The sequence below is a fragment of the Chenopodium quinoa genome, unplaced genomic scaffold, assembly GCF_001683475.1.
Source record: "Chenopodium quinoa cultivar QQ74 unplaced genomic scaffold, ASM168347v1, whole genome shotgun sequence".
Classification (NCBI taxonomy): Eukaryota; Viridiplantae; Streptophyta; class Magnoliopsida; order Caryophyllales; family Amaranthaceae; genus Chenopodium; species Chenopodium quinoa.
Genome location: NW_018745082.1, coordinates 1732809 through 1751714, shown reverse-complemented (window position 1 = coordinate 1751714; position 18906 = coordinate 1732809). Strand labels below are relative to the sequence as shown.

Here is an 18906-nt window from a genome sequence, read left to right as displayed (position 1 = left end):
TGGTTGAATACTAATGCACAAATAAATCTATTATTGGCGATCACTTGAATTATAATCAAATTAACCTAAACAAGATTATTAAATATCTTATTAAGCGTGATTACAAGTACAAGTTCCCTTTAAACATGCATAAAAGGTGTGATCAAGCAATAACAATAATAATATAAATATCAAGCAACAATAATAATCATAATTATAACAATTATAACAATCATAATAATTAAAATAATCATGTTAAAGCATAATAATAGCAAGATCCTAGGCATGATACTAACAAGATTAATAACAAACCCTAGCATGTTACTAAACAATAAAAGATCAAAGCTTTAGCCCTAACATGATACTAACATGCTATTAGGAAAGAAAATAGGAAGCATTATAGAAATCATAATTGATATAAGGAACTTATTGTTGTCACCCTAAACATCATACTAAGAAAAGCATCCTAACATGATACTAGGAATCAAAATAACAACCTAAACATGATTTCTATATCATAATATCAATTAAACAATTAAAGTACTTAACTGGATACCTCGTACCTCTTTCTAATAACTAAATACACACGTTAGTAACTTCAAGGAAAATATAAAATCAAACAATTAAATTAAATAATTGAAAAAAGAATTAAGAAAGTTTAGACTAGATTTGGGACCAAACCCTCATAAATATCAAACCTTTCACGTCTAGGGCGAAGGCAACTTCGAACTATGCTAGGTGTGTCTAGTGCTAATGTATGAGGAATTGTGTTTGTAAAAGGCTAGGCTTAGAAAGAAGGAGAGAGAGAATAAGGTTTAGCTTGGAGAGAGAAGAGAATTAGAGAGTTTTGGTTGAGAGTTGATTAAAAAACGGAGTTCTAATGACGCTAATTATAATGAAAATAGTTCGGATTTGATAAAAAAGAATCGGAGTTTGAAGAGGAATAAAATACAACGCTGTCGCCACAACTGCACTTGTCGTCGCGCGACAGGGCTTGTCGCCGTGTGACAGAGTCTGTCGCCGCGCGACAGGCTTGTCATCTGGCGCTGCAAGACAGTTTTTGTGGATTTTGTTTTTATCATATCTTTTGATCCACAAATCCAAATAAGGAATATAATATTTCATTGGAAATATCTTGAAGTTTAATTTCTAAACCAATTGGAATCAGATTAATATCTTTTGTAGATAAAAAGATATGGCTGAAATAGTGGAAGGGTGTTAGTTTTGGATAGAGTTTCGTATTCCATTCATATCTTTTTCGTTATAGATTGGATTTAATATTATAATATATCATTGGAAAGATAATTTCAAAATCTATCCAACCATATAAGATTTGGATAAATATTATGAGGCACGAAAATAATATTTGAACATATTCCATCTCGTACAAAACAAGGATTCTCAAAAGGAGTAGTTTTATTCAATTACAAACTCTTTGAAACATAATTATCAATCCTAACTCTATTAGGTTTCAAAAGAACCTTCTAGAGTATTCTAGAAAACTATAATCAATCCTAATATCTTTAGGAATGATAATTAATAATAGGCCCTCCTCTAGATCATTGGGCCATATGTAAGAACCAACCGGACCCAGTTTAGTAATTTGGCCATAACTTCCTCATTATTCATCGGAATTGGGCTTATAATATATCATTGGAAAGCTCTTTTCGAGCCCAATCCAACTACACTACTATTGGACCATTTTCATGGACCAAACTAAACTGGATTGGCTATTTTCATAAAATAGGTTTTCGAAAACAGAGAGAAAGAAGAAAATTAAAAACTAACCGCAACACTAAACTTTCCACACTTTCACTTCATTCGATTATGATTAGACGTGAAAGGTATTCATCACGGGGTTTGGTTTTGGTTAGACACAAATGGGTGTCTACAGTAGTCATTTTCAAGTTAATTTGAAGAGTGTAACTTTGAATCTTTGATGGAAGCTGCATTAGTCAGTTTGTTTACATAGTACAAAAATTTTATATCTACAAACTGTCCTGGGACTTGGCAGTTCAGACTCTAGCATTTAGGCCTTGACCACTAGGCCATTGCAAAGTCTAAAGGAATCTATAAGCTATAGTTTATCCTTGAAGTTAGTTTTGTGATCCAGTTTCTATCTTAAGCTCTTAACCTCCTATTTTGATGTTTGATCTATAATATCCGCCTTTACTCTCTGAATACAAGTTTCTTACTTTGCTGTTATTTATCTCAGTGATGATATTGAGAATGATTCTTCGATTAGTGCTGTCTTTCTTGCTAGCCTCTATTTATACTTAAATTTTAGTACTAAAATCTAATCTAAGTCCGGCTACCTTGTTCCTATTGATATTGTTTGAAAGGCTGTGCTAAGCAATAGTCTTATGGTTTAGAAAATTTTAAGGTTTGACTACTTATGTTCAACTTATTGGCTGACTTTAAACTTTTGGATAATTATTGCTCTGTTAATTTTCAACCCCTAACTTATCTTATCTGCCTTTTTTCCCCTCTCCTCTTTGCCAAAATCCTCTTCCTCATCAACAAATGATGCTTTGAAGGCATTCCTATTGAGGTCAGCTTCCAGCAACTCCTCCTTGTCTGCCTCTGGGAAGGCTTCTGACCAACCCAAGCGAACACTAGTATCAAGTGCTGAGATGGAAGCTATACTGGTACAATCACGTTGTCCTGAAATGAAACCTTTTTATCATTAAACTCCCCTCCCCTTCTGAACTCTTTGAAATCTCAACTTCATGTTTTCCTAACTACTTTGCATTCTCTTTTGCCTTCCTGTTATTTCTCTTTGCAGTTGGGTGGCTGCATTTAATCTCACTGAGTCAATGGCTATTTCTCACAATAACATTTTGGTGAAAAAATTGGTAGATTGGATTTCTTATAAGATATTGTTGCTGCTGTTTCAACCTCAGTAAAGATTAAAGAAGAGGCAGCATAGGTAGGACTGGTCAAACCAATACCATACCCATTTGGGATCAAACTATTGACTCGAGTTTATATTGTTAATAATGCTAACATCTACACAAAGTTTAACTTATGATCTGATATTCTGAATATAAAATGTCGATTTTGGTTGACAGATCACAAATCTGGCAACTATCTGGTTTATATCCCTCTTCTTATCCATCTTTTCAACGGGTATATTGGAGATGAGGTGGAGTGGTGTGGGCATAGACGAATGGTGGAGAAACGAGCAATTCTGGGTGATCGGTGGTGTTTCTGCCCCTTTGTTTTGCAGTGTGTCAAGGTCTGCTATCTAGCAGGTATCGACGCCAATTTCACAGTGACCTCCAAGGCCTCAAATGAAGACGGTGATTATAAGAGCTATACATGTTTAAGTAAACAACCCTGCTTATCCCACCCACAACCCTTCTGATCATAAACTTGGTAGGAGTAGTTGTAGGCATCTCAAACGCAATTGACAGCGGGTTTCAGTCATGGGGTCCGTTGTTTGGGAAGCTTTTCTTTGCATTGTGGGTGATTCTACACCTTTATCGATTGCTGTTTGTTATTTCTCTTGATTGCTGCTGTTTGTGCTCCATTGTTTACTAAATTTTGAAATCAATAGCGTTTTGGACTTCTCAATAGGTAAGTTTATAATTAGCATACAAAATTGGATTTGGTGTATATATTGTGTTTGATAATATGTTTGTGGCATGAAATATTTTGATTTGTTATAAATTATTATAATAATTTGGGTGGTAAATCACTACTACAATTTCCATGTTTTTGCGACGCTTTATAGGCTGTTTTTGGACGTATAAAAGCATCGAAAATTTTATTCTCGACGCTTTTCAAAAGCGTCGAAAAAAAGTTAGTCGAGAAATTTTTTGGACGAATAAAAGCGTCGACACTACGACGCTTTTTGGTGTCCAGATTATTATACGGTATGTCCAAAAATGGGTTGGTTCACGCTATCTTTCAATTTTGCGACGCTTTTATGTGTCTACTATAAATAGGATTGTGGACGCTTCTTGGTGTCCATATGTCCTTTTGACGTCTTTTGCTAACCATATATTTTGATTTGGGCGACGCTTTTTAGCATCCAATTTTTCTTTGGCGGGAATTTTTTTAAAAAATGCAAATCAAATGTCATTAACGTAATAAAAGCGTCCACAATATTTTTTTATAGTAATTTTTTTTTACGAAATTAAAATTACAATGCATGTAAATCGAATAAACACCACAACAATAAATTTATCAAAAAAAAGACATATATATATATATATATATATATATATATATATATATATATATATATATATATATAATTCAAACATAATAATAAATATATATATACTAAAAGATAAAGCTAGCTAGCTAGCGATTAGTCAACATTGTAATTTGTTCATAGTTAATTAAACTATCCAACAAAATAATTACAAAAAAAAACATCAGCAACAGTACATAATCGTCAAAAACAAAAACTTTAATTAGCCTCAACTAAAAATAATAATAATAATAATAATAATAATAACACAAAGACTAAACCCCAATTAGTTGCACTTGATAAATCGATGATGATGATGATGATGGATGATATCTTGGTAGTCGCTAGTTTTTTATGCTCAAATATTCGCCCTAATTTATTCTCCTGTATTCATCAAATTATCTTTTTCAACCTTCAAGATAAAATTAAAAAGTAATTAGTACATATATATAAATATTAAACATACTGATGATGAACTTTTCCTTAAAAATAAATAAAAAACATACTGATGAACTTAGCTTTTTTATAAACTTTATGACTAAAAATCAATGATATTATGACTAAATCAAAAAAAAAAAAAAAAAAAAAAAAAAAAAAAAAAAACACTGCTAAATCACTCGACAAATTACAGGAAGGACCATTGAAAATCACCGGAGAGAGAATCATTTAGCTAATCCTGCGAACCAAACAGGGGATAAAGATGAAGATTTAAGCTTGGTTCAACTAAATCAGTCTATGACTCTAAGCTACCAAAAAAAAAGTACTGCATGTATAATTGACAGTTAGGTTTCAATCGTATGTATGACTTTCACTTCCTCTACAGATTCAAAATTCTATTGATCTATTATTTTTGTTTTGCATCCCAAATTTGGGATCTAATTCAACAGACAAAATTCTCTTAGAGATAACTGAAAAGCTATATATATATATATATATACTCATACTGTGGCACTTAGAGGCATATACGCCATATTCAAGACTAATCAAATGGCTGCAGGGAGATCTAATAGGAGACTTCCATGTTTGTGACAAACTTACTAGACTTAGAAACCTTCTACCCAGTTTCTTATAAAGACGACCTTGAAATAAGTCTAATATGAGTGTTATTTTCAAACTAATCAAGAGAGATCTTCAAAAACCTAATACCTCAGTTCATTGTTAAAATAATAAGTCTAATATGAGTTTTATTGTCAAAATAATAGTACCTGTTGGTTTGCCATACCCAGGAATTGAGATGTCTTGTTAAGAAGATCTGGCAATATCAGAAAACTGTCCAACAAGCATTTTAAGAAGTAAATTACTTTGTTCGACCTTATCTTTTAGCTTTCCATTTTACTTTTCAAGCGTATCATTTTTTTCATAAATTCAATTTATCAAACCAGATTACATACACACAGAATCCAATTAATTGATTACAATTTACTTTTACATACAAGCTAAGGAGATTGATATAGGAGACGATGACGAGGTGTAATGATTGAGCGTCTTGGCTAGTGGTGACGATGAGGATGTCGGTGGAGCGGTGTTGGGTTGGTATTGAGATGGAGATGTAATGTTTTTTCTGATGGGGACTTGGGGAGGCAGGAAGTGCGGGAGAGAGAAACTAAAGGAGTTAGGTTTTTTTTTTAGTTTATATATGAAAGGCCTAAAGGTATGTGACGCTGGGCTTTTATTTTTGGGCTTAAATAAACAAATGCATGTTATTAGATTTGGTTTTTAGTTTGATTTTTAGATCTTAATCAGATTTTTAAATATTCATAATTAAATTTTTAACTAAAATAAAAAAAGTTTATATTTTTCTAAAAATACACTATATGTTTATATAGTGTATTAAATTTTGGGCTTCATCTTCGAGCTCTTGTTGTGTCTTTTTAGGATACAACATCCTCAACTCTTCAACCTTAGCGTTTACATCATCCTGTACCAAGTTTAAGTAATGAACACGGGGATTAAAAACAGAGCCACACATTTAGCAGACCATCTAGCATAACCAACAACAAGAGCAATGACTTGAACTTTATTAATTCATAATTTCTACAGTGACTATGTCAGGAATCATACCACAAAATATGCAGTGACGGTGTCGGGAAGAAAGCTTCCGTCCTTACCCGTATGAGCTTTTATCCAAAGAGATAATAAGCTCATTTTTTCTCCATGTTCATCTTCCTATTAACAATAATGACAAAAAGAGCATTGTAAGAGAAATCGACAATGTCAATGAGATGCATCATAAATAACACAATGTATATGAATAAGAGAAAGAATTATATTCATTTATATGTACTTTATTAGCTTATTTATGCTACAAATCTATATTGTTATTTATTTGATTTTATATTTTTTGAGACTAACACTCTTTTAAGTTAAATAAAAGGCCACATATATAACTAATCCATACATAATCAGCTTGTTGGTTTGCAAAGCTATAAGAGCTAGATCTGTGAAGCTGATTTACGAAGGCTCGTGCTTTTTTCCAGCTATAGACAAATTCTGCACTCATATTCAACCAATTAGTATTTGTCAAATAATTGAACCAAGACTAATTAAAACTTAATATATTAGTGGTAGTGAATATTTTGTTTACTTTCGCTTTCTCTGAATCCCAGTACTTCACCAACTTTACCCAATTGTTCCTGCTTATTCCATGCGGTGGTTCCTGATTACACATCTCTTCCACTGTTTTCTCATATGGCTTGTAATGCTCTTTTTTCAAAGAGAATCTGAACTGTCTTCAGAATTTATTGGCACGCTTGAGAGCTTGGTTGTCATATTCCACACCATTAGGAATCACAAAGTGGTCCTAATTATTAAGACATTATGAAATTTGTAAGTAACTTGTAACTGGTCTTACTTGAAAAAAGCTAATAATTGATCAGAATATTTTATGCAAAGCTAGTGTTCAATGTACTTACTCTCATATCCGTAACTATCCTTCCTTTTATATGGTTGTCGATTGCATGCCAATTTTTTTCTCCAAGTGGACAATGAGTCTCCATCTTTGCAATCATACCAATGAATTTAACCAATATATGTCCACCTTTCCTAATCGGTTGGCATAGATCATTGAATTCAACATAGTACTTGAGGTCACTATTGCTCCAAACGTCAATTGGCAGAATTATACCACTCACCAATGTAGTATTACCATTGGCGTCTACAAAAACAATAAAAATAAAAAACCATTAGTTTACTAATTGAAAAACATGATTTAGGGCTCTTGAAGAACTAATTTTGCTTTTAACTAACACCATGCAACTAATACTCATCTATTTTATGTAACCACACACAGAATCTCAATGATAAAGTAAAAAAAAATAATTAAGGTAAAAAGATTACCTATGGTCAAAACCTCCTCCTTATCATCAAAATCTATGTCTACAGGCCAATCGGCAAGTGACTTTGGTTGTAGAGACTTAGTTTTTTTCGAGATATCATTGGAAGTTTCATCACTTTTTTGATGTGTTTGATTAAACTGTGGAGTTGCTGCTGAAGTTTTCTTAGAACCTCCCTTCCCAGGTTGAGGATGCTGAAGTAGTTGGTGAGAAATAGGAGTTGCTGCCGAAGTTTTCACAGCACTAGTACCAAGGTTCTGAGAACCTCCCTTCCCAGGTTGAGGATGCTGAAGTGGTTGGTGAGAAATAGGAGTTGATGCCAAAGTTTTCACAGCACTAGTACCAAGGTTCTAAGAACCTCCCTTCCCAGGTTGAGGATGCTGAAGTGGTGGGTGAGAAGTAGGAGAGGAAGCTAAAGGGTTGTTAAGGGAGTTGAGTTTATTTGAATGTGGTACAATAGGTGGAGGTTTTTTCTAAATAGATCCTAGTTTGCTAGGTGTGGTTGTGTGCATTTTGTAGTTGTATAAAGTGGAAAAAATGGCCCCCACTTATCATTCTTAAGAACCTCAACTAGTGGTGACTGAACAACTTGTTTTTTGGTTGGTTTGGAAGCAAATTCACTTACATATGATAGTGGATCATGAAACTTAGATGCAGTTGTCTTTGGTGACTGTGATGATTTTGGATCTTGTGACTTAGCTGTGGCAGCAAGTATTTCCCTTGTTCTCTTGCTTCGATAAGTCATCTTGTACTATATATAACACTGCAAGATAATTTATGCAAAAAGATCAATATATCTAAATTGATATAAAAACAATGAATAAATAGCAACATATTAGAATTGGAATAACATGATATCCAACAATAACAGAAACAAGGACGGCAAAATAAATCTTTGACTAGCTCATTCAGCAAGCCACTAATAAATCTCGCTTCTGAGAGTTCTGATCCTTAGCTTTTATTCTCATTTGAAACTGGCATAAATCATGATAATGTATGGCAGTTGATTTTGAAGACACTATCAAAGCATCTGCTGATGCCTTGGGAAAGCATGGATTCATCAACTATTTTGGTCTACAGGTATTTCTGCTGCTTTTCTGTGCTTCTGCATTATTTCTCACGAAAGTCAGGGAAGGCAAGGCTTAGAAGGTAGAGACAATAGAAGGCAAAGGGAAAAGTATAGGGTTACAGATTTATAGTAGAGAATCCATATATTAGCTCACTGGCACATAACACGAGGATATACAACCATACAAAATATGGAGTAGCACGTACTGCATTAGTTTATACAATCATGAAATAAATTCCACTTCTGAAAAATTTGATTGTTTTTGCGAACAGGGTCTTTTCATTTTACTAGTTAAGTTCTTATATACACCAGGGTTTACAAAGCACGGTGCACCCAAGGTATCTTTTGCTTAACTTGATGATTATATTAAAGGATGGTTTGAATCATCAAATTAGCAAAAAAAAAAAAAACCTTAGTGCATCTTGCACCCGGGTATATGTATAAATTTTCATCTGTTCTGAAGTGCTAGGGCTTCCAATCCACTAATAAATTATAATCATCACTTGGAAAAAACTCAGCACACGCATTTTGGGACTTTAAATTATATCACAACCACCATAGGTTCTTCCAATAGCGATTAAAGCAACAATTTATCCTACTGCTCTAAGCTAAACAAATCCATGCATGCTTATGATTTTTTCCAGATTAGCAATGGTTCCCTAGGGAAGGTGGTGTTAACGATCACCTTAATTAAGATAATACGGAAAATGAAGTAAACATGAAAAGGCATTGTACCTCAGCCAGAAGAAGATCAATTCGATTATCAGACGTGGTAAGAAGATCGATAGCATCTGATGGTGAAGTATCCAGAACTAATTTGTCTTCCTCTTCAACCAGGAAGTTTACACTTGATTCTTCAAGCCGTTTTTGGAGAATTGAACATTCATACAGCAACTTCTCATTAACAGAACTAGCATATACACTTTTTTGCTTCTCGTTTTGGAGATCTCTCTGATATCAGATAATACAAGAATAAGTTAGAACACTGAGCACACACAAAAATTAATACATAAAATTCTATCAGAAAAGAAATAGTTTGCACAACTGGTTAGCACATTTTAGTTGAAAGGATCCTGATGGAGAACTAAGAGTCCATGGTTGAATTTCACTTATTAATGTCTTTTAACCCATCTAGAAAAGAAAATAGATGAAATATTTGACTAAGAGCTGCAATTAATATGATTCTTGATCCTAAGGAGGGAGATATCCTTGCATTAATTTTTTATATTTGACTAGACTTATCTTGTGAACTTCTTTCATTTACAGTACATAGTAAATAACCTGAGTCTTCCTTGACTGAGATTTTACAAAGGGAAGCTGTTAGAAAGATTCGGGAACAATACAAGGAAAGCAACAATATTGATGGAGCACTGAGGCGATTGCCACATCATATGGTTGCTGAGAGGTCTATTGTAAGTCCATGCCTACTAGGCTACTAATTCTTTTCTAGAGGAGGTTACACTTTCGCATTACAGCCGTTCAAGGCTTTTTAATAACAGAAATACAGAATAAGCTGGGCGTTATGGATAATTAAGTATTATTATGTGTTTAAAAACAATATGATTTTATACTATATTTATTTATTGAGGAGGATAGGAACATTATCATTAATTAGCTGCCATACAACTTTAAGTATTATTATGTGTTTAAAAACAATATGGTTTTCCCGGTATTGGACTGACAGCTTTGAGCCTTATCCCTCGATATGAAACTGGCCAACTCTTTGTGTCTCGAATCATGGGTGATTGACGAGGCATTAGGTTCTATATCAACGCCATCCCCTTAGCTTTTATTCTCATTTTGTGACACTTAACAACTTTTCTCTTGTATTTTTAGTTCATTTGGTCAAAAAATCAAATTAGTTCATTTAGTCAAAATACAGTTAAGGATCAGAAGCATAAAGTATTCGAAAAAAGAGAATCATCAGTCTAATTCACAAGGAAAAAGTCCTTAGAAATCCTGGAATGTTGATGACAATGCAAGTAAAAGACCTCAGTATAGAACATATAAATTAGGTTTCCTAATTCACTATGTTGTCAATAATATGGTCAACCCTACCCAACAGATTTCAATTTCATTACTAGATCGGCCACTAATGTGACCAATGGAATGAAAGCTTCCAAGAATTGCAAGCTATGATGTAATTATAAGGGAACTGCATCAAAGCATTTGTTTAGGGTTTAAAATTTTCATAACAAAATAACATCCTCCATTAAAAGCCACATGTAAAACTCAGATTGGACTTTTTCCTATCTTGATTTTTAATGCATTTACTGTGTGAATAAAAGATTTACAACAGTCTGCAATACATTCCACTATTATAGCACCTCTTCATGGCTACAGGTCAGACACGAAGTGTGTAGTAACTAACAGCAACAACCAACCCAATTTGAACAATTTGATTGCACAAAAAGCCTACAAATAGTAATGAAAAACATAGCAGTGTCACAGGGGCCTAGTTATATTAGAAAAGACTTGTCGTTCAAGAGAACTAAAACCTTAAGGTGAGTCAACTTTACAGACACATCAGTCAATCGACAAAAAGATTGACCGAGAGGCAACTAAATTTTCTAAACAACAACAATTTGGCAATATGATCAAGGGTATATAGGACCATTGTTACCCAGTAACCATATCCATTTGAGGTGTCTGATGTCTTGGCACAGATCAAGATATCAGACACCTCAAATGGATATGGTTACTGGGTATGCACTTTGCAAGTTATAGGAAAACGTAGAATAGCAAAGCTTCATATAAAAATGACTACTTTATCTTGTACCCAATCGTCTTTTTCAAAGTTTTCTTAAAAAACAAATCTATAATGAGTAGAGCAAAAATAACTATAGTAGTATATCACTATATCGTAATTAAATTTAATTGCAAGTGTAAAGCTTGAGCATAAAATACTCACTGCGGTCTTTTTCCTCGTCTCAATACTACGTATGAAAACTTCTCCTCAATTCCACGTAAAGGTGAACCGTTTGATCTCTGCAAGACAAAACAAACACAAAAGCTTGGTCACAACATAGCTCACTTTAATATATTTCAATAATTTCACTCCTCTAGATTTGGTTTCTATAAGACACACTGCCCTACTCTTTCCATCTCAAAGACAACCATATAGGCCAAAAAAGTTCTATTTATCCCTCTATATTAGGCTAGATCTATTGTGTTACTCTGAGTTTATTTTTCAGACAGACTTAAGAATTATTAATTTCAATTGCATGTGTAATACCAACGTTCAGCCTTTACTTCAGAGAGTAGTGTTCGAAATCCATGGGTGCAAAAATAAATGCAAGTATTATAATGGTAAAAATACAGTAGGAATTAGGCAGTATAGATCAAATTGGTAAAAATACAGTAGGAATTAGGAAGTATAGGAATTAGGGAGTATAGATTTAGCCACGAAATTTCAACAAAATTAAGCAGAACAGAATCGAAATTGGCAGAACAGGCATATAATAATGAGAAATTGACAAAACCCAAAACATTTTTATTAAATCGGTTCCCAGAGTTATAGCGAATCTATTGAAAATTAGGTAAAATTAAAAGGGGAAATTAAGCTAAACTAAACAATTACTGATGAAACCTTTACCTTAGAGCAAGATTAGCCCTGTCTTATCTTAAGATTTTTTTCCCATGTCACATCATATTTTAATAACTTTTTATTATTTTATAATTATGTTAAGACTCCTTAAGATTAAACTAAATTTAGATCTTTATTCCTCATACTCATTTAAGATTTCTTAAATACGTATTATTGTAATTTCACTTTTTTATATATATTATATTTTAACAGTACAATTTCCAATGGTGTAGTAAGTTACATATCTTATATAGCTGAAAAAAATATCAAACCACTAGAAACAACATTATAAATAATAATGAAATTACATGAATTATATATACATAATACCATAGCCATAAAATTTACATTTTCTTATAATTTAAATTTGTTGATGAAAGTAATAGCAAATAATAGAATACTTTAGATTAATATAAATACAACAAAAAATAGCAAATAATGGAATAATTTATATTAAAAATACAACAAAAAAAATTTTTAAAAAAAATAAATACAACAGTCAATTACAATTAAATTTACACTTTACATTTTTTTTCAATAAAATTAAACTAAATTATTTTTAACAATAATATTTTTCAAAAAAAAAGTTGTGCTTTATTATACGTATATAGAAAAAAATACAGTATAAAGTATTAAATGAGTCTTAAGTTGGGTCTTGAATTTCAAGACTCCATTCAAGAATTTGTTAAGACATTGCTTCATAAATGCATAAATTTTGTGAAGTCTTGTCTTAAGACAATTTAAAAGTGATTTGCTGATGTCATGTATAGCTTTAATACCTAGGGCTAATCTTGCTCTTAGGCTGAAAAAATTCAGAAAATCCAAACAAAAAACCCATAAAAATCGCCATAAATTTCAGAATACTCACGACCCATTTTTATTAATTAAAAAAAAGGAAAAATTGAGGAACAACAAATTTGGAAATTGAAAGCGCAAATTATGAACTGAAAAACGTTTAAGTAATTGTATCTAATTAAGTGCAGAAAATTACTTGATGCACCGTCAATGAATTCTTCGAAGTATCGCGCGATTCTTGTTCTCCTTCAATTCAAAACCGTATAAGGGCAAAGATGTTCCGATTTCAGCCAGAGATTAAACAAACAACATGAGAAATCGAACATTATACTATACCATAGATGAAATTCGAACCAGAGATTAAGGAAAAGAAAGAAGTTTTACCTCTATAAATCGATGAATTTGACATGTTGAAGAAGAAAATTCCCACAATTTCCAGAACGAATTGGGTGAAGAATTTGAGTGGAGAACGATGGATGTAGCAAATTTGCAATCGCAATTCACTGATGACTGACCTAGAAACTAATTAGGCGGTTTAACTCTATACGTATATTTCTTCTAACCCCGCTTTTTTTTCCTTAAAAATTGAAATCGCGGGCAACCAAAAATAGTCACGTGCGGGTCATGTGACTTTGTCGATGCTTTTTAGTGTCCAAAATGACTTCGACTTGAAAAAGCGTCGACAATAAGAGGAATATAAATCCATACATTGACGCTAGTACCACAACGTCGAGAGAAAACCGTCCATAAAATACAGAAACTGTAGTAGTGAATGGAAAGTAGAATAGGGGTATTTGTAACTATCCGTATGTGGCCGTTACGGATAGCATTCCAGGTGCTAGTTACAAATGCCCCTAATTTTTTGTCTTATTCAGATATTATTTGTAACGGGCATTTTATAGTCCGTTACGAATACATAGTTATTTGTAATGGACAATATAAGTGCCCGTTAGGAATAACTACTTATTCGTAACGGACATTATAAGTGTCCGTTACGAATAACTACTTATTTGTAACGGGCACTTATACGTAACGGACATTATAAGTGCCCGTTACAAATAAGTAGTTATTCATAATGGGCATCGTAAGTGCCCGTTACGAATAACATTGTTATCCGTAACGGCCACATACGTAACGGTCATTGTCCGTTACAGATAGTCTATTTTTGTCCATTACGAATAGACATTTTTCCACTAGTGGAGCTATTGTGCTTGGTATAGAAAATTGACTCCGAAAGCTAAAAAGGATTCCATTACTTCAACGACATTTTCACAAGATTTTGAAAGAATATGGCTATATTCATCAAATGTGAACAAACTTTATCTTGAGTTGCTCAAAAGTTTGGTGAAGTATAAAATCAAATTGGCAAGATATCAAACGTCTAGATTAGATCGAGTGATATTTTCTTGAACCTAGAGTGATCATCTCAAGGTTATAAAATTGGAATTTCATAATCAACTCCACAAAGAGTATAGCATGTCTTGAAGGAGACCTCAAACCATTACAAAATGATTGTAATAATGATGGATCACATCCCTTCCTATAATGTTCTTAAAGATATACACCACTGACTAATGTTACACTAAACAAAATTGCTGAAGCTAATAAAGGACACCATATTAAGTTATGGATAGAAATATTTTCTAACGTCTTTTCAAGTATATGTCTAGGGCTCTTAGCATCAATGGAAGCTCATTGGCTCAGTGGGAGCTAAGTGGCTCAAAAGGGCTAAGAAAGCTTAGGAGGGAGCAAAATGTTTGTTTTGCAACGAACTTTTACCCAAAGACAATATACATATCTCTTTGTAAAGCATTCAAGTGGGACAAGGGACATTATTTCCACAACCAAAATGAGAACATAGAACTTGTTGCTCGAAGTGGTGTCTTTCTGGAAAGTAACACATTTCCACAATGACAAGTAGTAGGAAAATGTACTCGAGGACAATCGAGATGAGAAATAAACTAGAACTGAGAATCTCAAAAGTCTATAGAATGACTTCGTGAGAATAATTGATCAAGAATACTCAAAGGAATTTACAAGTGCCTTAAAGAGAATTCATTACTCACAAAAGTTTAAAAGTTTTGGAGTAAGTCTATAGAAGGACTTCATGAGAATAATTGATCATGAATACTAAAAGGACTTTACAAGTGCCTCAAAGAGAATTCATTACTCACAAAACTTTAAAAGTATTGGAGTAAGATCAAAATAATCAAAGGGTTTTAGAAGCGCCTTGAAACTCAGTGTTTGATGCAGTTACTCTGTATAGGTATATAATTAAATCCTATAAAGTTTCTATTAAGTTAGAAATGAACCTAACACTTACAAGTACACTATTTACTATTGGATAGTAAGGGAATATAATCTTGTAAGAAAGCTACGACAAATCCAAATTCCAAAAATAGTTATAGGCCATAAAATCTAAAATAGACTCCATGTTTGAAAACCATGTTTGAAACTTGATTAATTTTCATGAAGGGTAAAAACCCATCAAATGCATATACGTTTTCAAGAAGAAAACTAGACTTGATCAAGTCTGGCCCAGCCCGTTGACCTAGCCTAACCCGGCCTGGATTTTTCCCGGGTTTGGGCAGTACGTTTAGGCTCGAAATTTGGGTTTTGGCAAGCAAGTGTAGGCCCGAATATTTTGTGGGCGGGGTGCAGTACATCTGGCCCGTGTGCAGCCTTGGCCCGGCCTGAAATAAAACATGTGTACAACATTAAAATAAACTACAATAACAATCGTTTCTTAAAATCATATCAATAGAGTAGGCTAACACACACTAAAACGTACAAAATTTAAAGTTATCAACAAATTTAAGGGAAAAGTGTAGCATATTAGGAACCACAATAAATCTTGTATCTCTTTGAGAATAGATATTACAAATTGTTACTTGTTTGAGGTGGCTTATTATCATGAAGATGATGGCATCATCATCATCATTAATGTGTGAAATTACAGGCTTAACAAACGCTTTACATCATAATTCTATTTGGGCTTGCATTTCCTGCATACACGGGCAAGAGAAAGTTGTATCGGCCCGGTTCGGCCCAAGGTTTGATTAGGTCTAGAGAAAACTAATAAAGGAAATGTATATGTATTTATAGCTAGATTATTTGAAAAGGTTACAATTAAATTCACGACGTTAAATTAATAAAATCTATTCACTGATTGGAATGCTTAAGTCTTTTTGTGACTATTCTAGCAATGATTGCGCATATGAAATATGGCAAGCAAAATTGATATCAAAACCGCCTTTCCAAAATGAAATTTTGGAAGAAACTATGAATATAGTCTAAGGGCTTTGTAAATCTAAATAATGCTAGGTTTGAAAACAAGCTTAAGAAATCCATAAGTGGATTAAGGGTTGCATGTAGGAATTGAAATATGTTTTTTCGTAAAGTTAAAAAAAATTGGCTTATTGAGAAACATAGAAATTATGTTAGTTAAGAAGTTTAGTGGGAGCAAATGTCAATTTTGTATGGTCCAACAAGAAGTTTACGAACTTTATTGTAAAATGACTATCAAATTGGGGTTCGTTTGGCATTGTTGTGGTATTCTGTTTTTTTGGTTTTTTGTTTTTTAAAAGTATATGATATATGCCCCGTAATGAATCAAAAATTATTTAATCTTATTAAAATCATGATAATTTTTGAAAACTGACAATAGAAAAATGAAAACACCTTTTTCTTGTTTCCTGTTTTTAGTTTTTGGTTTTCAAAAAAACACAAAATTGAAAACCAAAAATGATAAATTTGAAAGTATTTTTTAATAATGGACCAAGCCAAGGAGATACTTAGTACATAGTGGGAATTAAGATCTATTAGATAGAATTAATAAAATGTTTGAAAGAGTAAAGGAATTTACCGTGTGAAATATGAAGGATTTGAAAAGGCTTTCGACCCATATGCATAAGAAATAAGTAAATGTTTGAATTAAGTATAAGCTAGGAAAACTACTAAATCAAGCATGAAAGTCTATAATAGAGACTTTCAGTCGTATCATATAGCAAACAATTTAGCAAGACTCGGTGAAACTAGATGAGCCAAAAGTCACACGACTGGGATCAAATTGGGAATAGTCCTAAAATTGAATCCATCATGTATGCTACAATATGGAATCATCACATGACTTGCATTCTTAGAGCATGACAACATAAAGTAATGATCGACTTGAAATCTAAGTAATGGATCGTTAGATTATGATCAAGAACATTCAAGGTATTTGGTTAAGTAAGAGGATGAGTTCATGATGCATGGAAACAAATATAATTTGAGTGTTGTTGTTGCGAGCACAACCTTAACAAGGATTAGATCCTTAGCACGGAAGCCATTTATAAGCACAAGCTTAAATGCGTCGTGCTGGAGAATGGCAACATGGACTTGTTTCCATATGTAATGTGCAGAAAGTTTAGGTAACTTTCCTTGATCACAAATGTTTAGAGTATCTCAAATCGTTGTGAGCCGGTTGGAGTAAAATCCAAACAAAGCATCATTAGGAAGTCTACTAAAGTATATGTTGAGAGTAGGGGGGTTCGATAAAACATTCCGGACCGAAAAAATGGACCAGACCACCTCGGATCAACCCCGGACCGGATCAAAATTAATTGGTTCGGTCTTTGGGTCTAAAATTTATTTTTTCGGTCTTGGGTCAAGTTCGATCCAAAACCCTATAAAAATCGGTCTTGAACCGGACAGATTTCTTTGATTACAAATATGCGTGAAACCTTAAATAATAGTTAAGATTATCCTTAATAAGCTTAGAAAACTTTAAATTTATGAGCTTTTTTGTACTAAATATACAAAAAAAAGATGTTATAAGTGTAGATTTTCCTATACTTTTTTGAGTTTTCCATAAAATTTTTAAAAAATTAGAATTCTTTTTTAAAAAATTCTTGAATCGGTCCAAAGCGGTTCGGTTCGGGTTTTGGACCGATTCTTTCGGTTTTGTTCGGGTTTGGTCCTAGCTTCATCGGTCCGGTCTTTGATTCATAAACTTCTAATTTTTGGTATTCGGTCCAGGTTGGGCTGGTCCGGTTCGGTCTTGGACCGATGAACAACCCTAGTTGAGAGCATTGTTGCCTTTAAGGCAATAATAAGGAAGTTGTTTGATGGATAGTTCGATGTTGAACATTGATGATTGTAGGTTGCCAAGTTGAAGATCTCAAATCATGAAAAATGAGTGGGAGCTATCACTTGCGCAATAAATCCTAAATCACATGTAATCCATAACACACTCGAATTTTATCATCTTATTTTAAAAGTATTTTATAGTGAAGGTGCTAAGATTTGCAAAGTAATGATTACTAAACCTATGTAATAAGTGAACTACAACATTCACATTTGCATAAAAGAAATCAAGCATATTAGATATGGGTGTGATTTCTATAAATTTTTTGTGAAGAGTGTTACTCTTAAAACATTTTGGGAAAACCATTTATCATTAGATGAAACGTTGAAAAGTTTCATGGTGGGATAAAATTTTACTAATTATTCCACCAACTATTTTATTGTGGTCTAGAATTAAATAATGAGTCCATTTGATTTGAGAATATTCAAAATAGGGTATCATTACAATGTCTTGGATAAAGAAACACCTATTAAGTGAACGTTGAATATCATATCAAAATTATCCCTAATCGAGGTCATTTAAAAGTTAGACGACTAATGGCCACGCGAGATTAGTGTGTAGGATGATTTATACCACTGTTTCTTAGTCTACAAGGACAAGAATGTCATAAATCATTTGCACAAGTATTAGTTGGAACTATACCGGATTGACCTATGAGAATACTTTAAAATATTTAACAATCATAATAATTATAATACTCATTATGGCTATCAGAACTTATTTCCTCAACCATGAGCATTGTAAGTTCTCTAGTTTGAGTACTATTCCGTTTTGATGTTGTCAAAAGTCTACCATACAAGGGGATTATAAAGGCAA

At 32.9% G+C, this 18906-nt stretch overlaps 1 protein-coding gene and 1 long non-coding RNA gene across 2 annotated transcripts; one reads left to right on the top strand and one right to left on the bottom strand.

Annotated features, from left to right (window-relative positions):
* The first annotated feature begins 2374 nt into the window (after positions 1-2374).
* LOC110709932 lies at positions 2375-3618 on the top strand. Its single transcript, XR_002509065.1, has 3 exons — positions 2375-2627; positions 2765-2908; positions 3051-3618. It is a non-coding gene; the product is annotated as an uncharacterized LOC110709932 (long non-coding RNA).
* A 2713-nt stretch (positions 3619-6331) lies between these two features.
* LOC110709899 lies at positions 6332-14135 on the bottom strand. The gene is made up of 10 exons (XM_021888159.1): positions 14094-14135; positions 11493-11569; positions 10966-10996; positions 9317-9532; positions 8138-8263; positions 7517-7862; positions 7093-7334; positions 6765-6980; positions 6579-6670; positions 6332-6346 (listed from the first exon to the last, which is right to left on the bottom strand). The coding sequence occupies exons 1-8, from the start codon at positions 14133-14135 to the stop codon at positions 6912-6914; spliced, it is 1149 nt and encodes a 382-aa protein (XP_021743851.1). The 3' UTR covers positions 6332-6346; positions 6579-6670; positions 6765-6911.
* Positions 14136-18906: the final 4771 nt, after the last annotated feature.